At 42.1% G+C, this 17,608-nt stretch overlaps 1 protein-coding gene across 2 annotated transcripts in view; it reads left to right on the top strand.

Annotated features, from left to right (window-relative positions):
* Positions 1-15,514, top strand: part of DCP1B (decapping mRNA 1B) — a 54,340-nt gene extending 38,826 nt beyond the window's left edge. The window contains exons 7-9 of one of the 2 annotated variants that reach the window (XM_026678690.2): positions 700-1,533; positions 9,055-9,132; positions 13,255-15,514. In XM_026678690.2, the coding sequence (XP_026534475.2) occupies positions 700-1,533; positions 9,055-9,132; positions 13,255-13,335 (993 nt within the window). In that variant the 3' untranslated portion in view covers positions 13,336-15,514. Of the gene's footprint in view, positions 1-699; positions 1,534-8,883; positions 9,133-13,254 lie in introns of both variants that reach the window. The other variant, XM_026678689.2, reaches the window with a different exon arrangement.
* The last annotated feature ends 2,094 nt before the right edge of the window (positions 15,515-17,608 follow it).

Below are 17,608 nucleotides of genomic sequence, written 5' to 3'. Positions count from 1 at the left end.
CATCTCTGGGAGATTTGGACATGTCTTTAGTTACATTCAGATTGATCAGATAAAACCAGGGGCAGATTGTGAACTTGATTCAATGGTTTTTTTTAAAGAGGCTTCTGCTGCTTAGTTTTTATCAGGGAATCACGGATCCTGCATCCTTGGTGGAAACAATTGTGATGTCATAATAGGAAAAATATAGGCTGCTTGCTGTCTGTCAGGTGATTTGCACCAGAAAAACTTGGGAGTAGGCCAAAGAAGTTTCTTTACTGAAGTTCCTCTACATGAAGAATTTTGCCAGACTAACTGCATTCTCTTGGGAACAGGCAGATAAAGCCTTTAACAGTCTGACCCCTGTTGCTTCCTCCCACAGAGTGATTCCAAGCTGGACCCCTTCTTCACTCTCCCCTCTGCTCTACCCAGAAATTCCACCACAATATCACTGTGCAAGTGTGTGCCTAAGGGTCAGGCTTATGGCCACTAGAAAAATGTGACCTCACTGCCTTGTGTTATGAAAATCTAGCCATGGCTAGCTCAAAGCAAGTCAATATAAGTAGGGGATAACTTCAGTCTCATACCTGCCATTTCCCCTCATAACTATCTATTCACTTTCTCCCATCCTAAGTCCCGATGAGGGTTTGTTTCTCTTGATTGTTGCTAATGCAGCTAGTCAAGTCAGAGTTGTTCTTAATTATTCTTCCTTTCTTCTTGCAGAACACAGATTCTGAGCCTCAGCACCTATCCCTTATGACTCTCTTTGGAAAGCAGGAAAAATCAAGCCTATACCAAAATGTATCAGAGCCACCTCAGAAACTCCACCCAGACAACTTTCCTCCAAGGCAAGGAGTTGTACGCTCTTTCTCATACGAGGAACCCACAAGACACTCGCCCACAACAGAAAAACAGCTCTGCCCAGCCATTCAAAAACTTATGGTACGCGGGCCAGAGCTTCACCCGGTCTCTGAACTCCCAGAGAACCGCCTCTGCGAGAATGGCAGCCACCCTTCCATGGGTGGGGAAGCTTTCGCTGGGCTTTTCCAGCCGGTGACGTCACAGAGCATTGGGAGTTCTCATCCCGCCCAGAATGCCGCTTGCACAAGAAGCTTGCTCCAGCAGTTGCAAGGCCAGTCCAAACAGATGACTAAAGTGGAAACTAACAGCATAGGACTAGCAAATTCGGCTGCTCCAGGCTTCAGCAGGACTCCAGCCATCTCCTTGATGGCCCAGGTAAACAGTGTAATACAGCCACCCATGATGTACTTCAATGGTTCCCTGCCAAGCCAAGCCCTTGGTAAAGAACAATCCAAACCTCCTAAGCAGTCACATCCTCTTCCTGGGAACCACTCTGGAAATTCTGGCGTCATTTCACCTCAGGAGTTGTTGAAGAAACTGCAGATAGTGCAGCAGGAACAACAGTTGCACATAGCCAGTCGGCCAACCTTAGCTGCTAAGTTTCCTGTAGTTACTCAGGCCTCCACCACTCTGAAACCTTTGGATTCTTGGATGGACAAGGCTTCGGCTACAGAAAAGCAGCCCCCTCTTCTTCAGGTAAATCAGCGATAAATTTGATAGCGCCTGAAACGGGTGAGCAACTATGGCCCCTTTACGACCTGTGGACTTCAAGTCCCAGGTTTCCTGATCCAATATGGCTGTGTCAGGAATTCTGGGAGTTGAGGTCCACAGGTTGTAAAGGGGCCATAATTGCCCACCGCTGACCTAACATCTGAGATTCTTCACATGGTTTGTTCTGTTTTAGCATTATTTTTAGTTTCTCTTTGAACAATATAAGCAGGTCTTTTCCAACATGAGGGACAATGCACTAACCCTTTTAGCCACATTACTGCTTTGCAGATACTTCTCTCAGCTTATTTTAAAAAGCACAGGATAAGCCAAGTATTCAGAAGAAGGATTTAAACATCCCAGGAGATCGTCCCTGATTGGAAGACTTTCCCCTCATAGATGAGATTATCTTTAGGGGGGTGGGGGGATGTAATTTTGTTGAATAACAGCATTGGATCAGTGGTGGGATTCAAATATTTTTACTACCGGCTCTGTGGACATGGCTTGGTGAGTGTGGCAGGGGAAGGATACTGTAAAATCTCCAGTCAGAGATGGAATTTGCCAGTTCTCCAAACTACTCAAAATTTCCGCTACCAGTTCTCCAGAACTGGTCAGAACCTGCTGAGTACCACCTCTGCTTTGGATGCCTTAATTAGTTTTTAAATACATACATAAATACATTTCAGGTATTCTAAAGCATACACTACAGTTGCCAAACTGTATTTGCATGAATCTCGCAATGATAGAAATATGGAGTTTGAAGGAACCCCACAAGGTTCACCTAGTGGACTGTTTTCCAACTATGGCAATTTCCAAGCGGGTGGACTTCAAGTCACAGAATTTGACTGCCATGAAGGAGAAACACTGATCCAGTTGAACCCTCCGTTCACTGCAGGATCTAATACTCATCCAACCTCTGTTAAAAGACTTAACAATGAACTCACCATTTTATATGGCAACCTCTTCTATTGGCCAACAGTGGGAAAGTTTCTCCTGATCTCTCGTCTGATTCTCTTTCTTTGCAATTTTCACCTATAGTTCTAGTCATGTCTAGATAGAATAGAAAACAAGTCTATTCCTGTGTCATGGTTCTTCAGATTCTTGAAGGCTGCCATCATGCCTCGTTGTAAACTAGACATATCCAGATCCTTTGACCATTCCTGAAATAGCTTGACTTTGAGACCTTTCACCATCTTGGTAGTTCTTCTGTGAACTTGCATCCATTTGTCACTGTTCTCATTGAACTTTTCAAAAGGCATTTTGAAATGATAATACGATCCCCCCCCTTCCAACCTTCCTGCTTCCATCAATACTAAACAGTTTGAAACTCCTCAGAAAGTCCATATCTGAATAATGGGCTTTGTATTCTTAGGAGGAATTGCCCTTTGACTTATTCATTTTGTTCTGATCGTCTGCCATTTCTCAGACCCAACCTGGCAGGTAACAGCCGAGTATTTCTTTACAAGTAAAATTGGGAAAAGAGCTTATTCGCAAGCTCTGTAAGTTGAAGTAACGTGAAGTGTGAAAGCACAAGTGAGGTGAAAAACAACAATTGAACAGATGACTCATTTTCTGTTTAAGGATTTTTTTAAAGGATGCTTATGACATTTTCATTAGAATTAAATGGAAAAAAACAACAGCTCAGGACAGCTTTGCAACGTAATATACTTGATAGATAATAAAAAAATACACCTAGAGCAGAGGTGTCAAATTCGATTTCATTGCGGGCTTCATCAGGGTTGATGGGGTGGGCGTGGCAATGGTAGGCGTGGCCAGCTTGACATCACTTGTGTTGCGGGCATCTGGTGGCTCAAGTGCTCTGCCAGTGAAAACGGGTTCCCGAGCTCCGTTTTCAGCTGTGACAGCCGCCTGCTGCCCTCTGCCAGTGAAAATGGTGCTCAGAGGAGCGGGGGGCACCACTCCTGAGCTCCGTTTCCGCTGGCAGAGGCACCATGGGCCGGTCTTTTGCTGTTTCTAGGTCAGTCCCACGGGCCAAACCTAAGCATCCCGTGGGCCAGATCAAGCCCCCAGGCCTTGAGTTTGACACCCCTGACCTAGAGAGTGGACTCTTTTATTCCATAACCAGGATTATGTTGAGGAGCTGGAGATCTTTATGTTTCAGGGATCCCTTGCAGGATTAATTTGCAGCATTCCCAATTTGTGGGAATAGATTTGCCCCAGAGCAGGAGGACAGATAATGGGGTCTCCTACAAATAGTGCCTAACTTTTTCCCACAGGTGATATGGTAGAGATTTATAGGTAGTCCTTCATTTACAACCATTCATTTAGGGACCATTCAAAGTTACAGTGGCATTGAAAAAAACTGACTTACAATTAGTCCTTGCACTTATGACCATTGTAGCATTCCCAGAGTGTTCTGACCCAAGCCTTGTTCAAATTAAACAAACAAAAACTGTGTATAAAAGCAAACCTTTTTTAATGTGGCACTGGGAATTCAGTGCATTCCCAGCCAAGAGACATTTAAACCTAATTGTCCAATATCAAAAGCAAGCCCTTTCAAGGTTGCAAAAGGCTGCCAAGAACTGAAGACTGATTACTGATTAAATATCCACCGACAGAAGTTTCAAAAACAAACCGGAGTAAGCAGGGCTTCAACAAGGACTCTGAGTCTAAAGAACTTCTTTGCTTCCTGCAAAGAAGCCAACCCCGAAGGCTGGCTTTTATCCCTTATGGGAGGGGCCATCACCTTCCAGCCTTACTCTGAGTCGCCCTTGCTGCTTCAGCTGCTCTTTCCTGCTCTTTCCTTCGAGCAGCCCCTTGGAGTCTGGCAGCAGCAAGGCAGAGGGCCCAGGGGAGCCTGTTCCCAGTGCACGCGTGCGCAGAGCTGCTAGAAAGCGATAACAGCTGAAACAAAAGGGGCAACTTTGAAGTAAGGCTGGGAGGTGATTGCCTCTCCCACAGGCAAAGATGATGAAACCTTTGCAGGAAGCAAAGTCATTCGTTCGGTTCAGATTCATTCTTGAAGTTCTTCGTACTTTGGTTGGTTTTTTTTTTCTAGTTCATTTGACACTTTTGTTATTGGCAGCACTTCACAGGGAAGAAAGGTGGGTGCTTATCTTGAGGGACTGTTTGACATTCATTACCAGCTGGGAATGAAAATAATTCCCAGCATTGCATTAAAACAACACTTGTTTTTAAAATAAGCGTGTGCGTAATTACAGTCTCGGAAGCCTTGGTCAGAACAAAAGTATGTTCCAACCAGCCAGATTGGCCTTTGGCAGTGCACCTGGAAAACACTTGGTTTTCTGGTACATCAACAAATGTTGCCGAACACACTCGTGAAATTATTCTCTCCTTATCAATATTCCCAGGACTTACTTGATTTCCCAGGTCATCAGTAAGATTAGCTCCCTATTTTATCTTTCTATCACATCCCATATTTATCAGCCACAACACCCAAAAGCCATGTCCAAGCATAAGGACAAATGCCTAATTTCAAATGTGTTATCCCTATTACGTAGCAAGGTATACATTTATAAAGAAAAATGGGCTGATTATTATTGTTGTCCTGTATCAGGGCGCTCTGCCTTGCTCATAGACTTTTCTTGTCACCCTAGCTAAGGACAAACATTTCCATCAAATAATGTTGGCTGATTCACATTTACAGATGTTCAGGCAGTTCAGAGCAAACCTTTGATAATGAGCACGTTCCCAAAATCTGTTCCCTAGAATTGTTTATCTTCGTGAATTGCATCTGCTCTCATCGTCTTTTCAAAGGACAGTGGACCAAATTTTGCAAAGTCTGCCTGGTGTTGCCTGTTGCCTAGACAACATCTTGAATATTGAACTGAACAAACATGTATTTAAAGAACTCATCATGATTTCCTTCAGTAACTAGTGTCTGTTGTTTGTACTTCCTTACCAGTCGGTATCTTGTAAGTCTCGTTTCAAATTGGCTTGTATCGCATCTCCATATGGCTTCAAAACCATAATCTGTGAAATGAGTCTCAGCAGAGTAGAAATGCATGTTACTGAAGCAATTAACAAAAACAGAACATAATTGGATTTGAATTTATTCAGAAAATGGACATATCTGATCAAATTTAAATCAGATACATACTAGAATAGAATAACAGAGTTGGAAGGGACCTTGGAGTTCTTCTAGTCCAGCTCCCTGCTTAGGCAGGAAACCCTACACCACCACTTCAGACAAATGGTTATCCAACATCTTTTTAAAAACTCCCAGTGTTGGAGCATTGACAACTTCTGGAGGCAGGTTGTTCCACGGATTAATTGTTCTCACTGTCGGGAAATTTCTCCTTAGCTCTAAGTTGCTTCTCTCTTTGATGAGTTTCCATCGGTTGCTTCTGGTCCTGCCTTCAGGTGCTTTGGAGAATAGCTTGACTCCCTCTTCTTTGGGGGCAGCCCCTGAGATATCAGAACACTGCTATCATGTTACCCCTAGTCCTTCTTTTCATCAAACTAGACGTACTCAATTCCAGCAACCATTCTTCATATGTTTTAGCCTCCAGTCCCCTAATCATCTTTGTTGCTCTTCTCTGCATTCTTTCTAGAGTCTCAACATGTGTGGTTAAAAAAAGTAATTTCAACTTAAATTAATTTAAATGGACTCAGAAGGGCCTTTGGTCAATAAGGCATTAAAGGTATATTCAAGTCACACCAAGAAACTCAATTTTTCACTTATGTTCTCATGGCAAAGGGTGTATACTATGTGCCTGACTTGGCTCTTTGCAGTGAGAAAAATGAGACAGATGGTGAGTGAGGAGCTGAAGTTTTAGGGATTATTGACAAATTAAAAGCAAGCAACTCACTGGATCCAGATGGCACATACCTAAACATTCTTAAAGAATTCATATGGGAAATTGTTTATTCTATTTTAGATATACAAATTATTAAGAACACGCATATTAGCACAGTGTCTGTTGGGGCTGGAAAGTGGTCAATTTTTAAAAAGGGATTGAGGGTACATTCAAAAGTTACAGGCCAATACAGAGAACTGATCTGGTGTAAAGATATACCAAACTAGAAACTGGGAGACTGTGAGTTCTACTCCCACTGCAGGCATAAAGTGAGCTGGGTAACATAGGACCAATTCCTTTCTCAGCCCTAGAAAACGAAGCACATCCAAAAACATGGCCAAGAAAATTCAAGGAACTGTTGTCAGGCGTGAAAGATCAGGTCTACTCATGAAGTTCCCATTAAACTAATTTATTACTAATCCTGCCTATGTAAAAGAATCTTCTCAATAAATGGTTACAACCTGCTTGGCATTAGATAAGGGTCAAAGGAGGTTCGCTTGTGGCTACATTGGGATTCTTGGCTAGTCCCTCTTTTATCTCTGCCCCCAGGTTCTGCCACTCCTTCTCCTACGCTTGTCTAAACGGTTGCTAGAAGTCAACATTGATGTAAAGGCACTCCAACACCCCCTTCCAAAAAAAACCACATATACAAATATGGACAAAGAAAATACTTCCTCTCAAGTGTTAGGAGTCCTCAACTGAATTAAAAATTCTGGCAGGTTCAGAACAGATGAAAGGAAGGGCACTAAATACAGTGCATGTTTAAATTAGGAAAATGGTTGCCATCCTGTGTGGTGATGTTCACCCATTAGGATGATTTTAATAGGGTGCCCCTTAGAAAATTTATGGAAGTTGGAGCTTCCAATGACTATGCATCTTAGTGGCAGTAAAATATTTCTTGGATCACAGACAGGGTAGCCTTAGATAACCAAGCAACCAGGGAAGAACACTACTGTTTTCCTATCCTGCTGGTGAGATTCTTAAACCAGGTTGCTGGACTGTTAGTCAATTTATTAGTCTATTGGTCAGATTCAGTTGGGGTTTTCTGATATTTAGTTCTAGCAAGGTGTTTCGGAAAACTCTCCATAGAGAACTTGGCAGGAAGAGAACTTGCTGGAATATTGTGTGTAGTGTAGAGCCAGTTTGGCCTAGTGGTTAAGTTGCTGGTCTATAAGCCAGGAGACTGTGAGTTCTAGACCTGTCTTAGCCATAAAAGCCAGCTGGGTGACTTTGGGCCAGTTACTTAGTCTCAGCCCACCTCACAGGGTTATTGTTGTGGAAAAATTAGGTATGTCCTCTGCCTTGAGTTACTTATAAAATAATAAAGGCAGGATAAGAAAAAAAAATCGAATAAAATATTCCTATATTTTGATAACCTTTCAAACGTTCTTAGGCAGAAAGAAATCCTGCTAAAGCTGCATATCAGGTTTTCTTCTTTAATTACAAAATGTTTGTCTCATCAGCGGGGGTCAGAGGGATGAGCCGGCCATCTGTGTGGTATTTCATTGCTGTCTTCCAGTGTTCTGACCATGATAATGTGGTACGATACACAACCTGCTTTCCAAAAGAGGCTGGAATTCATAACACAGCAGGTGCTGCCAAAGTATATAACTGGAGGCCATGGGCAGCCAACCCTGGCTTTGGACAAAATGAATTAACATTGTCTAATGAATTGAAATGCATATCAAAGACCAGATTCAGCAACTAATGCACTTTCTCATTTAATTTAATGTGATGCTTGGCGCCTTGGACTCTGTGACCGAATGCATTAGTACAGCAACACTTATTTTATTCTTTTTAATTTTAAATCCTGCATCAGTCCTTGGTTTGATGTATTCAAGGAAATACTGGCTTTTGTAGACAAATGAAAAATCCCACGCAATCTCTAAGGAAACAGGTGGTTTTAGAGAGAAGATGTCTGAAATTAATTTGGATTTTGCAGTCTCCCAGCTAGCTTTTGTTCAGCCTGTTGAACTTCAAGAAAGTGATTGCATTATGACCCTAATTCTTGGATATCTATGTTTAAGATATATATATCTTAAACACCGAGCTCCGTTTTCACTGGCAGAGGACTGCAGGAGGCCATTGTGACCGAAAACGGAGCTCAGGGAGCCGCTCTCTCCCTACCCCAAGCTCCGTTTTTACTGGGAAAGGGCTAGTAAAACAAACTAAAAACAAAAGGAGAATTTTTTTTTCCTTTTGCATTTGGGCCTGTAAGAACGGACAGGAAAGGAGATGGGGAAAACAAAAACAGTAGCCTTTCTCCAATTAAATAAGTTATTTGGCCCTGGCCTCAGCATTTCTACTCTTCAAACCAGAACTGATTCTGTAAACCCAGTTTTATAGAGTATTGTTGCCACTAAGATATGATATTGTCTTCTCAAGATGATTTCAATCTAGAGAATTGACTGCCTTTTATTAAAATAAAACCTGTTTGCCTCAATCTACCTGTTTTTAATGCTGAGATTAGTGTTATTCAACCTCTGCTTTGTGTGTCTATGAGTTGGATTGATGTAGACATTGAATTAATGTATAATTCCTTGTATATTGGGAGCAGGTCATCTCCCCGCAGCGGATTCCCGCTACTATAGCTCCATCACTGCTGATGTCCCCAATGGTATTTAGTCAGAGTGCCCCACAACTGCCAAAACCAAATGAAAGCAGATGGCTGCCAGTCATGAATCAAGAAAGTACTTCTGGTTCAGCAAACCTTCTTCTGCCTCTACAGAACTCAGAAGCAACCATCCCAAAAAGCAACCCACTAACCAAGTTACAGCTACAGGAAACGCTTCTGCATCTGATCCAGGTAGGACATCCTCAACTCTTAGCCACCTATACCTTTTGTTGATTATGATGTTCGTACATATGAGATAAAAGATTTGGAGTGAAAGCAAACTTTGTTGTTGTGCATCAGTTGTACAAGGTAGTCGTCTTACTGCTATTGTTGGATGCTACAATGGAATTACAATGCAATTATAACGCCATTAATTGTTAATGCAGAAAAATCTTCATATATTGAAATCGACGGTTGGTTTTGGAAAGCCACATATTCCTATTATGTGTTCTATGAGACTAGCTAGAAAACATCATTTGATTGGTCCGTGACTGTCGATGGGCTTTATAAAAGAGAAGTAGAATTGGATTTCTCAGCAATATCCTTAGAGTTTCCATTTGGGTATCCACTGGTACTGATGTCTATGGAAATGCTTACTCATCTAGGTCAGGGCTGTGAAACTCCCGGCTCGCGGGCTGGGTGTGTCACGCGCTGGCCACACCCATGCCTGGTTTAGCGAAGGGGAGAAAGTCCCGATATGTCACGTGACGCCACCGTGATGACACGAGTTTGACACCCCTGATCTGGGTCATGGTTGTCCCAAGGGTGCTTTTCCAAAAGGCAATTGGAATTGTTTGCTTTCCCCCCCCCCCTTGAAAACGATTTGCTTCCCATTCAAGAAGTGAACTCAAAGTGTTTCTTGGATGAGAAGCAAAACGTTTTCAAGGGAAAAAATACCCAACAAAGTCCAGTTGCCTTTTGGAAAAGCACTTTTGGAATAATCAGTACCAACATATTCATGAAGACTTCTCATGATGCTTGCATAACTTTCTGAGCAGATAACGTCACATAATAAAATATCATTTAAATAAATAAATGGAAAGCTGGCGTTCCAAAAATAAAACATCATCCTTTAAAATCATGGGCCTTCCTTAAAAAAATTTAGACTATCTTAGAAAATAAAAACAGCAAGAAAGTTTTAACCTAGAATTATTATATCTGGGCTGCAAAATTTTTGATGATCACTATATGATGTCAGCAGAGAGTTATATAACATTTTAACCTAAATCTGGATTTTTGCAGCCTAGATATGATAGTTATATTACTCCCCAGTGTTTTATTTGAGAACTTATTCACAAATGTTATTATTTTTAAAGGGTATTTATTTATTAAATTTACATGCTGCTGATCTCACTGTCAGGTGACAGGGTAGCTTACAACATGATAAATTAGGGAGAAAAATCACATGGGTTATTTGTCTGATCTTTGTGTGTGTGTGTGTCTGCTTTGGGTGTAACTTTTGCCAGGTTTTTTTTAGCATTTGTGAATATATGTAAAAACTTATAACTAAATATATAAATATTTATTAGAGTTATTAGATTTTAAAATGGAAGAGGAAATAGTTAAAAGTACAATGATTGCATGGGCACAGAATTTTGGATACACTACAGAATTAGAGGAATGGGAAAAAATATGGAATATAAATTACCGTGTTTCTCACAAAATAAGGCCGGGCCTTATTTTTTTTTTGACCCCCGAAAAAACGGCTAGGCCATCTTTTCGGGGGTGACTTAATTCCCCCCCTTGCATCCTCGGGTGGGCGGGCAGCGACAGCTTGGATGTTGACCTTGGCGTTGGTGGGGCACTTCATATCGGGAGACCTTCTGCCACCATTGCTTTCCCTTCTCCCTTGCTGCCGTGGCATTTAGAGCAACGCCGTGGCATTTGGCGCAGCCATGTGCGGCCAACCAGGGCTCCTCCCTGCAAACAGAGCCCGGCAGAGACACTCTGCTTCAGGCACTCCTGTCACTGCCTTCCCTTTGCCTTCGAAGGTAAAGCCAATTATTTTAAAAACGACATGTCCTACTACAACAAAGCCTCCCCTGCCTGAGAGGGCAGCCCAACCCCTCATGGGGAGGCGAATCTCCTGGGGCTGCAGCGCAGGATCGGCCCACCTCGGGAGAAGCGCCCAGCCGGCATCCCTGCCTGGCACCGGGCAGAGCGTGAAGAGCTTCGCCTGGGGCGCCCAGCGCAGCTGACAGGCAGGCCCTCCTGCCCAGCAGTGGAGCTCTCACCAAGGCAGCGAGCACCTCCCCGCTGGACCCTCCACTCATTCCGCCAGGGCCGCGCCAGAGCCGTGTGGGCTGGGGAACCTGAAGGGTCACCGGAGGCTCCGAGGCAGTGATGGCCCACCCGTCCAACAGGGAGGCGAGGTGATGGGCTGCTTCCCTGGCTCCTTTCCACCTCTCGCCCAGCCGTCCCCCATCCCCGCATCTCCAAATGCGCGGCAGCTCACGCTGCAGTGGAGCGGGCATCAGGCAGGCGCTGACTGGCGGGGCACAGCTCGGAGAGGGCGTGGTGCAGGTCGTTTGCCTCCGTCCACGGATGGGTGGGCGCTATAACTGCCTCTCCTGGTGGCCCCTTCGGGTTCAGCTTGGGAAGAAGCCAAGCTCAGGTCAGCCCGGCTCTTTGCGGCAGGCGGCGTACACCCGGCTTGCTCTGCCCAGCCCACATGGCTCTGGCGCGGCCCTGGCGGGATGAGTGGAGGGTCCAGCGGGGAGGTGCTCGCTGCCTTGGCGAGAGCTCCGCCGCTGGGCAGGAGGGCCTGCCTGTCAGCTGCGCTGGGCGCTCCAGGCGAAGCTCTTCGCGCTCTGCCCAGCGCCAGGCAGGGATGGCGGCTGGGTGCTTCTCCTGGGGTGGGCCGATCCTGCGCTGCGGCCCCGGGAGATTCGCCTCCCCACATGGGGTTGGGCTGCCCTCTCGGGCAGGGGAGGCTTTGTCGTACCGGTAGTAGGGCGTCATTTTTAAAAGAATTGGCTTTGCCTTCAAAGGGGAAGGGAGGGCGGCAACAGGAGCGCCTGAAGCCGAGTGTCTCCGCCGGGCTCTGGTTGCAGGGAGGAGCCCTGGCTGGCCACACATGGCTGCGCCAAACACCGCGGCATTGCTCTAAATGCCGCGGCAGCAAGGGAGAAGGGAAAGCAATGGTGGAAGAAGGTCTCCTGATACGAAGTGCCCCACCAATGCCAAAGTCAACACAGGCAGCACCATATCCGGGTATGCAACAAAACTACTTCCTAACGGCAAGCCTCCCCCGCCATTCCCCCCCATTTTGCATGTTTAATATAGGCCTTAATTTGGGGGGAGGGGCTTAATTTGATTTTATGCCGATAAAACATGCTGGGCCTTCCTATTGGTGGAGGCCGTATTGTTGGAGAAACATGGTATAAATTAACGGTATCTGCCGCATACAAAGAAAACAAAAAATGTTTTATAGATGGTATTTAGCTCCAACAAGATTGGCAAAAATCTACTCCAATATGAGCCCTAAATGTTGGAAGTGCAAAAAAGTGGATGGTACATTTTATCACATGTGGTGGATGTGCCCCAAGGCCAGGACATACTGGATTCAAATTAAAAATTGGTTAAAAGAGATCACTGGCTATCAGATTGAGCTCAGACCGTAATCCTTCCTATTAGGAATCATTAAAGAAAGACTACCAAAGAAGTAAAATACCTAGCGTTACATATTATAACAGCCGCCAGAATAGCCTTTGCGCAGGTATGGAAAACACCAAATACCTTATAATAAGAACTAATAATACACAAAGTAACAGAAAGTGCTGAGATAAATATGCTAACAATGAAATTGAAAGAAAAAGACGACTCTGAATTCTTTACAATTTGGAACAATTGGTATAAATGGCTAACAAACAGAACCAAAAAGTGAGACAAAAATGTTAATTGAAACAACCATTAAGAAAGTAAAATAAAATTTTGTAAACTATATAAAGATATAAGAATAATATTAAAGCTAAAGATATTATTTAATAGTAGATAAACGCAATATAATGCAATATGATATTTAAATCAAAATCTTGTATAGATGCCAAGAACGTTGTTGATACCCTGATGTTTTACGATGTAAAAAAAAAAAGAAAATTAATAAAAAATTATTTAATAAAATAAAATAAAAAAATAATAATGTTGTTTTCCATGGAGTGTCCATTTAATCTGTCTTCTATGTGTATAAGTGCATGTGTTTTAGGGCTACCTTATCAGAGCTGCAAACATCCTGATCCCCCAGAGTTAAAAAAAAAAAAAATGACATTATGATTTCCTTGAGATTCCTTTTAACTAATGTGTTTGTGTTTTCAGAATGACGACAACTTCCTAAACGTCATCTATGATGCTTATCTCGGCAGCGTGAGAAAAGCAACACTGAAAAAGCCCATCTGAAGCATAACATTTTAATTAAATGTAGCCTGGTTTTCATGTTTGGAACAGCAAGAGAACGGAAGAGGTTTTTAACTTCCCGCAAGACTTTAAATTATCTTCATTGGAAGCTATCTTGTTCAAAGAAATTAGTAAATGGGATCATTAGTGCCTTCCTGATTACAGTGTGAAAACACCATCAAAATAATTGTGGCTCCTTAAAAAAAAAACAACCACGGTGTAGATTCCACAAAAGCCATTTCATTAAAATGACAAAAACAGCATAATGATGTCGTGTGCAAGCTCCTCCCCTTTCATGCGTGCATATATCATGATGCGTGTACCCAAGGCATGGGACTTGCATTGCATCAGGGTCTTTTTGTCCTTTGCTTCCCACCTGGATGCCACCTCATTGATGGTATGCTGGCTTGTATAAAAGATCGATACGATTGCTTTGGTTTTTCCAGGTTTTGTGGGTTTTTAAATGTATTTAAAGGCTATTAATTATGTGGGTACCGAAAGGCCCTGCACGCTTCAAAAACTTACTCAGAGAAGTGCTTCAGATTTCATATGAATGCAGAACCAACTTGCTATTTGTTACAGACATTTCGTTCTTTTCTCAGGCTTCTGCAAAGAGAGAGAGGGGGGGAAAAAGGATAACGCTTTAAGGAAACCACTTCTCAGCTCTTAAAGCAGTAGCACCTTTTTTCTGGCTTGGGCAGAAGTCTGAAGAAAGTGGGGATACTCAATTAATAGAGAGTTGTTGGATGGCACAAGGTCTGAAGGCTTCTTCTGAATCCTTTTTGGAGTACGCACATTTTGTTGGGAATGCCTGTTGCTAGAAGTCACAAGTTTTTCTACTTTGAACTATTTAGAAAGAATAAATATCGAATACATGTTTATTGGCCACCAGGTGGCAGAATAGGTCTGTTGTTTTGTTGTATCCACTTTTAAATAGATGATTTCTACAGTAGCATCACAGAGCTGCAATTTTATTTTCTATCAGCTGAACTAACCAGCAAGTTGTTCAGAAATCAGCAAAGTGTACTTGATCCTAGATGATTTCTTGAAGGTAGGGCTACCACATACGGGCTGCACAAATCTGGAGGGCAGCAAACCATTTAATAAAACTTTTAACTCTTTGATAGCACTGAGCAATTATTTGGATTTTTGTGCCCCAGATCTGTTATTTCTAGTAAAGACAATGAGTGCATATAGTACAGCAGCCTTGTTAACACATTTGAAAAACTCTAGGCTAGACAATAAGCAATTCTTGTTGCAATTAAGGGTTTCATAAACAGACACCATCTGGCCCTATCCCCTGGAACGTGGTAACTTAACTATGATTTTCATGTTTTTTAAAATGGTGCTCATATCATGAGTTATGGCAAAGAAGGTTTAGAGCTATCAGATCCAGACATCAGGAAAGAGGTACAGAAAAGTTTAACTGGATTTTTCAGTCCTGATCTGATAGCCATAAGATTAAGGTAAGATTTATTACTGTAGTAAATTTATATGCCATGATTCCAAGAGGCCATAGATATTTATATCTGTTATTCTGTTATTCTGTGCTCATCAGTTGCTTAAGACCGAGTCAGTTAAGAAAAATACAACATTCCCATTTAAACTATGGTGTTTTTTAAGACATCATTTGGATGTCAACTGCAGTGAAGCCCAAATTTATCCACAAATTATGAAAGACGTAAGATTGTTTTCTCTTTTTAAAAAGAAAAAATAAAAAATAAATTGTAAGTTGGTCTTTTCTATTTTATAACTGTTCATAAATAAACTTTGGTTTCCACTATCCCTACTTTGTGATGTACAAAACTGTTGCCTTCCACTTGCATTAAATTATAACTCCCAAACTTGCCAGCCTCTACAGCAGGGCTGGGAAACAATGGTCTTTTTATGACCTGCGGACTTCAACTCCCAGAATTCCTGAGCCAGTCATTCTGGGAGTTGACATCCACAAGTCATAAAAGGAATGTCCAGGAATGTAAAAGTTGTAGCAAATATATCCAGAAGAACTGTGAAAAATAGGCCAACATCTGTCTGAAATTCTTTTAAGGGATGGCTACATTGTTTTAAATTATTAAAACCAGGACAAAGAATGAATAGTTTCATTTTTATTGTATTGTTCCATGAACAGATGGGCAATGGTTTGGTGATCAATTTGCAAAGAAAATATAATGAAGAACAAATATTTTTGTGTCATCTCATTTCTGCATTGTGCTTTTTGAGATTTGTCATTTTCAGTATTGAGCTTAGTTCTTGTTAAATATACTGGATATAAGTCCAATACCCAAAGGATAACATGTTACCCAATTTAGTTTATTTCTTTTGAAAAGACATGCCTACAAGTCAGTTTTGTCTCCTGATAACCTCCTGTACAGGTCCCTGCAGTTTTCTTGGTAAGATTGCCTAAGGTGGGACTAGAACTCACAATCTTGGTGGCTTAAATTGACAGATAACAGATAATCAGAGTTGGAAGGGATCTTGTAGGTCATCTAGTCCAACCCCCCGCCCAAGCGGGAGACTCTACACCATTTCTGACAAATGGCAGTCCAATCTCTTCTTGAAGGTCTCAAGTGATGGCGCTCGCACAACTTCCGAGGGCAAACTGTTCCATTGGCTGGTTGTTCTCACTGTCAGAAAGTTTCTCCTTATTTCCAGGTTAAATCTCTCCTTGTTCAGCTTCCATCCATTGTTCCTTGTCTGGCCTACAGGCGCTTTAGAAAATAGCTTGACCCCTTCCTCCCTGTGGCAGCCCCTCAAATATTGGAAGACTGCAATCATGTCTCCCCTGGTCCTTCTCTTCACAAACTGGCTCTATAGTTTACTTTAGACATATATGAAATCAATTGTTCATTCTGCTTGGCAGTTGTAAATTATTTACTGAAGTGAATGGAAGTTTCCTGTTAGGAAAATAAGAGTATTCTTTATGAATTGAGTCCCTATTCATTGAGTCATTATTAAGAATAGCTTTTGTTAGTGCCAAGATGTCAGCAATTCCACACAGAATTTCTTAGAATGGAAAAAAACGACAGAGAAGATGACAGGTGTCCTTTTCCAGAGGGGAACAACCACAACAGAGAACTCCTGGGCACTGCATTTTAGGAAGGTGGTTGAGATGCAGAGGAGAACAAGCAAGACGATCGGGGACTTTGCAGGAAAAGCTTAGGAGGAAGGGTGGAAGTCTTAGGTAGTTCAGCCTGGGGCAGTAGAAATTGCAAGTAGGCAAGATAGTGTTATGTAAAAGATAGAGCAGAATTACTCACTCCAGAAGAAGTGTTTAAATTGCAAGGAAGCAAATTATCTTTAAATATCACAATTCGATTCTTACTATGTTACAGAGCACCTGATTATGACATCGAACATGTAAACAAGCTAAATACATTACTAACATGGGCTGCATCCTGCCCATACCCTTTTATCTTTCTTGGTGATTTCAATCTACCTCATATTGACTGGACCCTAAATGATTGTACAACTGAAATCATACACACAACCTTCTACAATGCTATTACAAATCTGGGACTGGAACAACTAGTAACCAACAACACTAGACTAAACAACTGCCTCGATCTCATCTTCTGCAATAGTTTGAATTTAATTTACGGAATACAAACTAAAGAACCCTTTTCCAGTAGTGACCATAATATGATTGACTTTTGTCTCAACATACGTCCACACAAAAATCACCACAATGATGTAATCCCCAATTGTAACTTCAAAAAGGCAACTATGATCTTATACACAACGATCTCTCATCCCTTGACTGGCAATCTCTATTCACTGGATGCAATACTGTTGAAGACCATTACAACATATTTTTACTTGAAGTCAAAAGAGTCATCAAACTATATGTACCAACAACAACTCCCAAAACAAAACAAAAAGCAGATTACCCATATCAATAAGGAAACTTCAATCCAAAAAGAGATCACTCTGGCGGAAAACAAATCTGGTCACGCTGCCAATTTCAAAACCGATACAAAAATTTATGCCACCAGATAAAGACCGAATGCACCAATTATCACATTAAACAAGAGGAAAATCTTCTAAGCACCAATTCCACCCGTGCTTTTTACAATTTTGTAAACAACAAACTAAAAGACTCAAGGTCCATCCCTCCCTTGATAGGACCTGATGGTAAAGACTGCAACGACGACACCATTAAAGCCAACATCTTTAACACATTCTTCGGCTCAGTATTTGTAAACAGCAATGGATCATGCCCAGTATTTCCTAGCCGTACCACAGATAACAACAATGATCTAATACATATCGATTTCAC

Source organism: Notechis scutatus, chromosome 6, assembly GCF_049901735.1.
Source record: "Notechis scutatus isolate UNSWTSFEM ecotype Mainland chromosome 6, rNotScu1.2, whole genome shotgun sequence".
NCBI classification, from domain to species: Eukaryota; Metazoa; Chordata; class Lepidosauria; order Squamata; family Elapidae; genus Notechis; species Notechis scutatus.
This window is presented reverse-complemented; position numbering and strand designations above follow the sequence as displayed.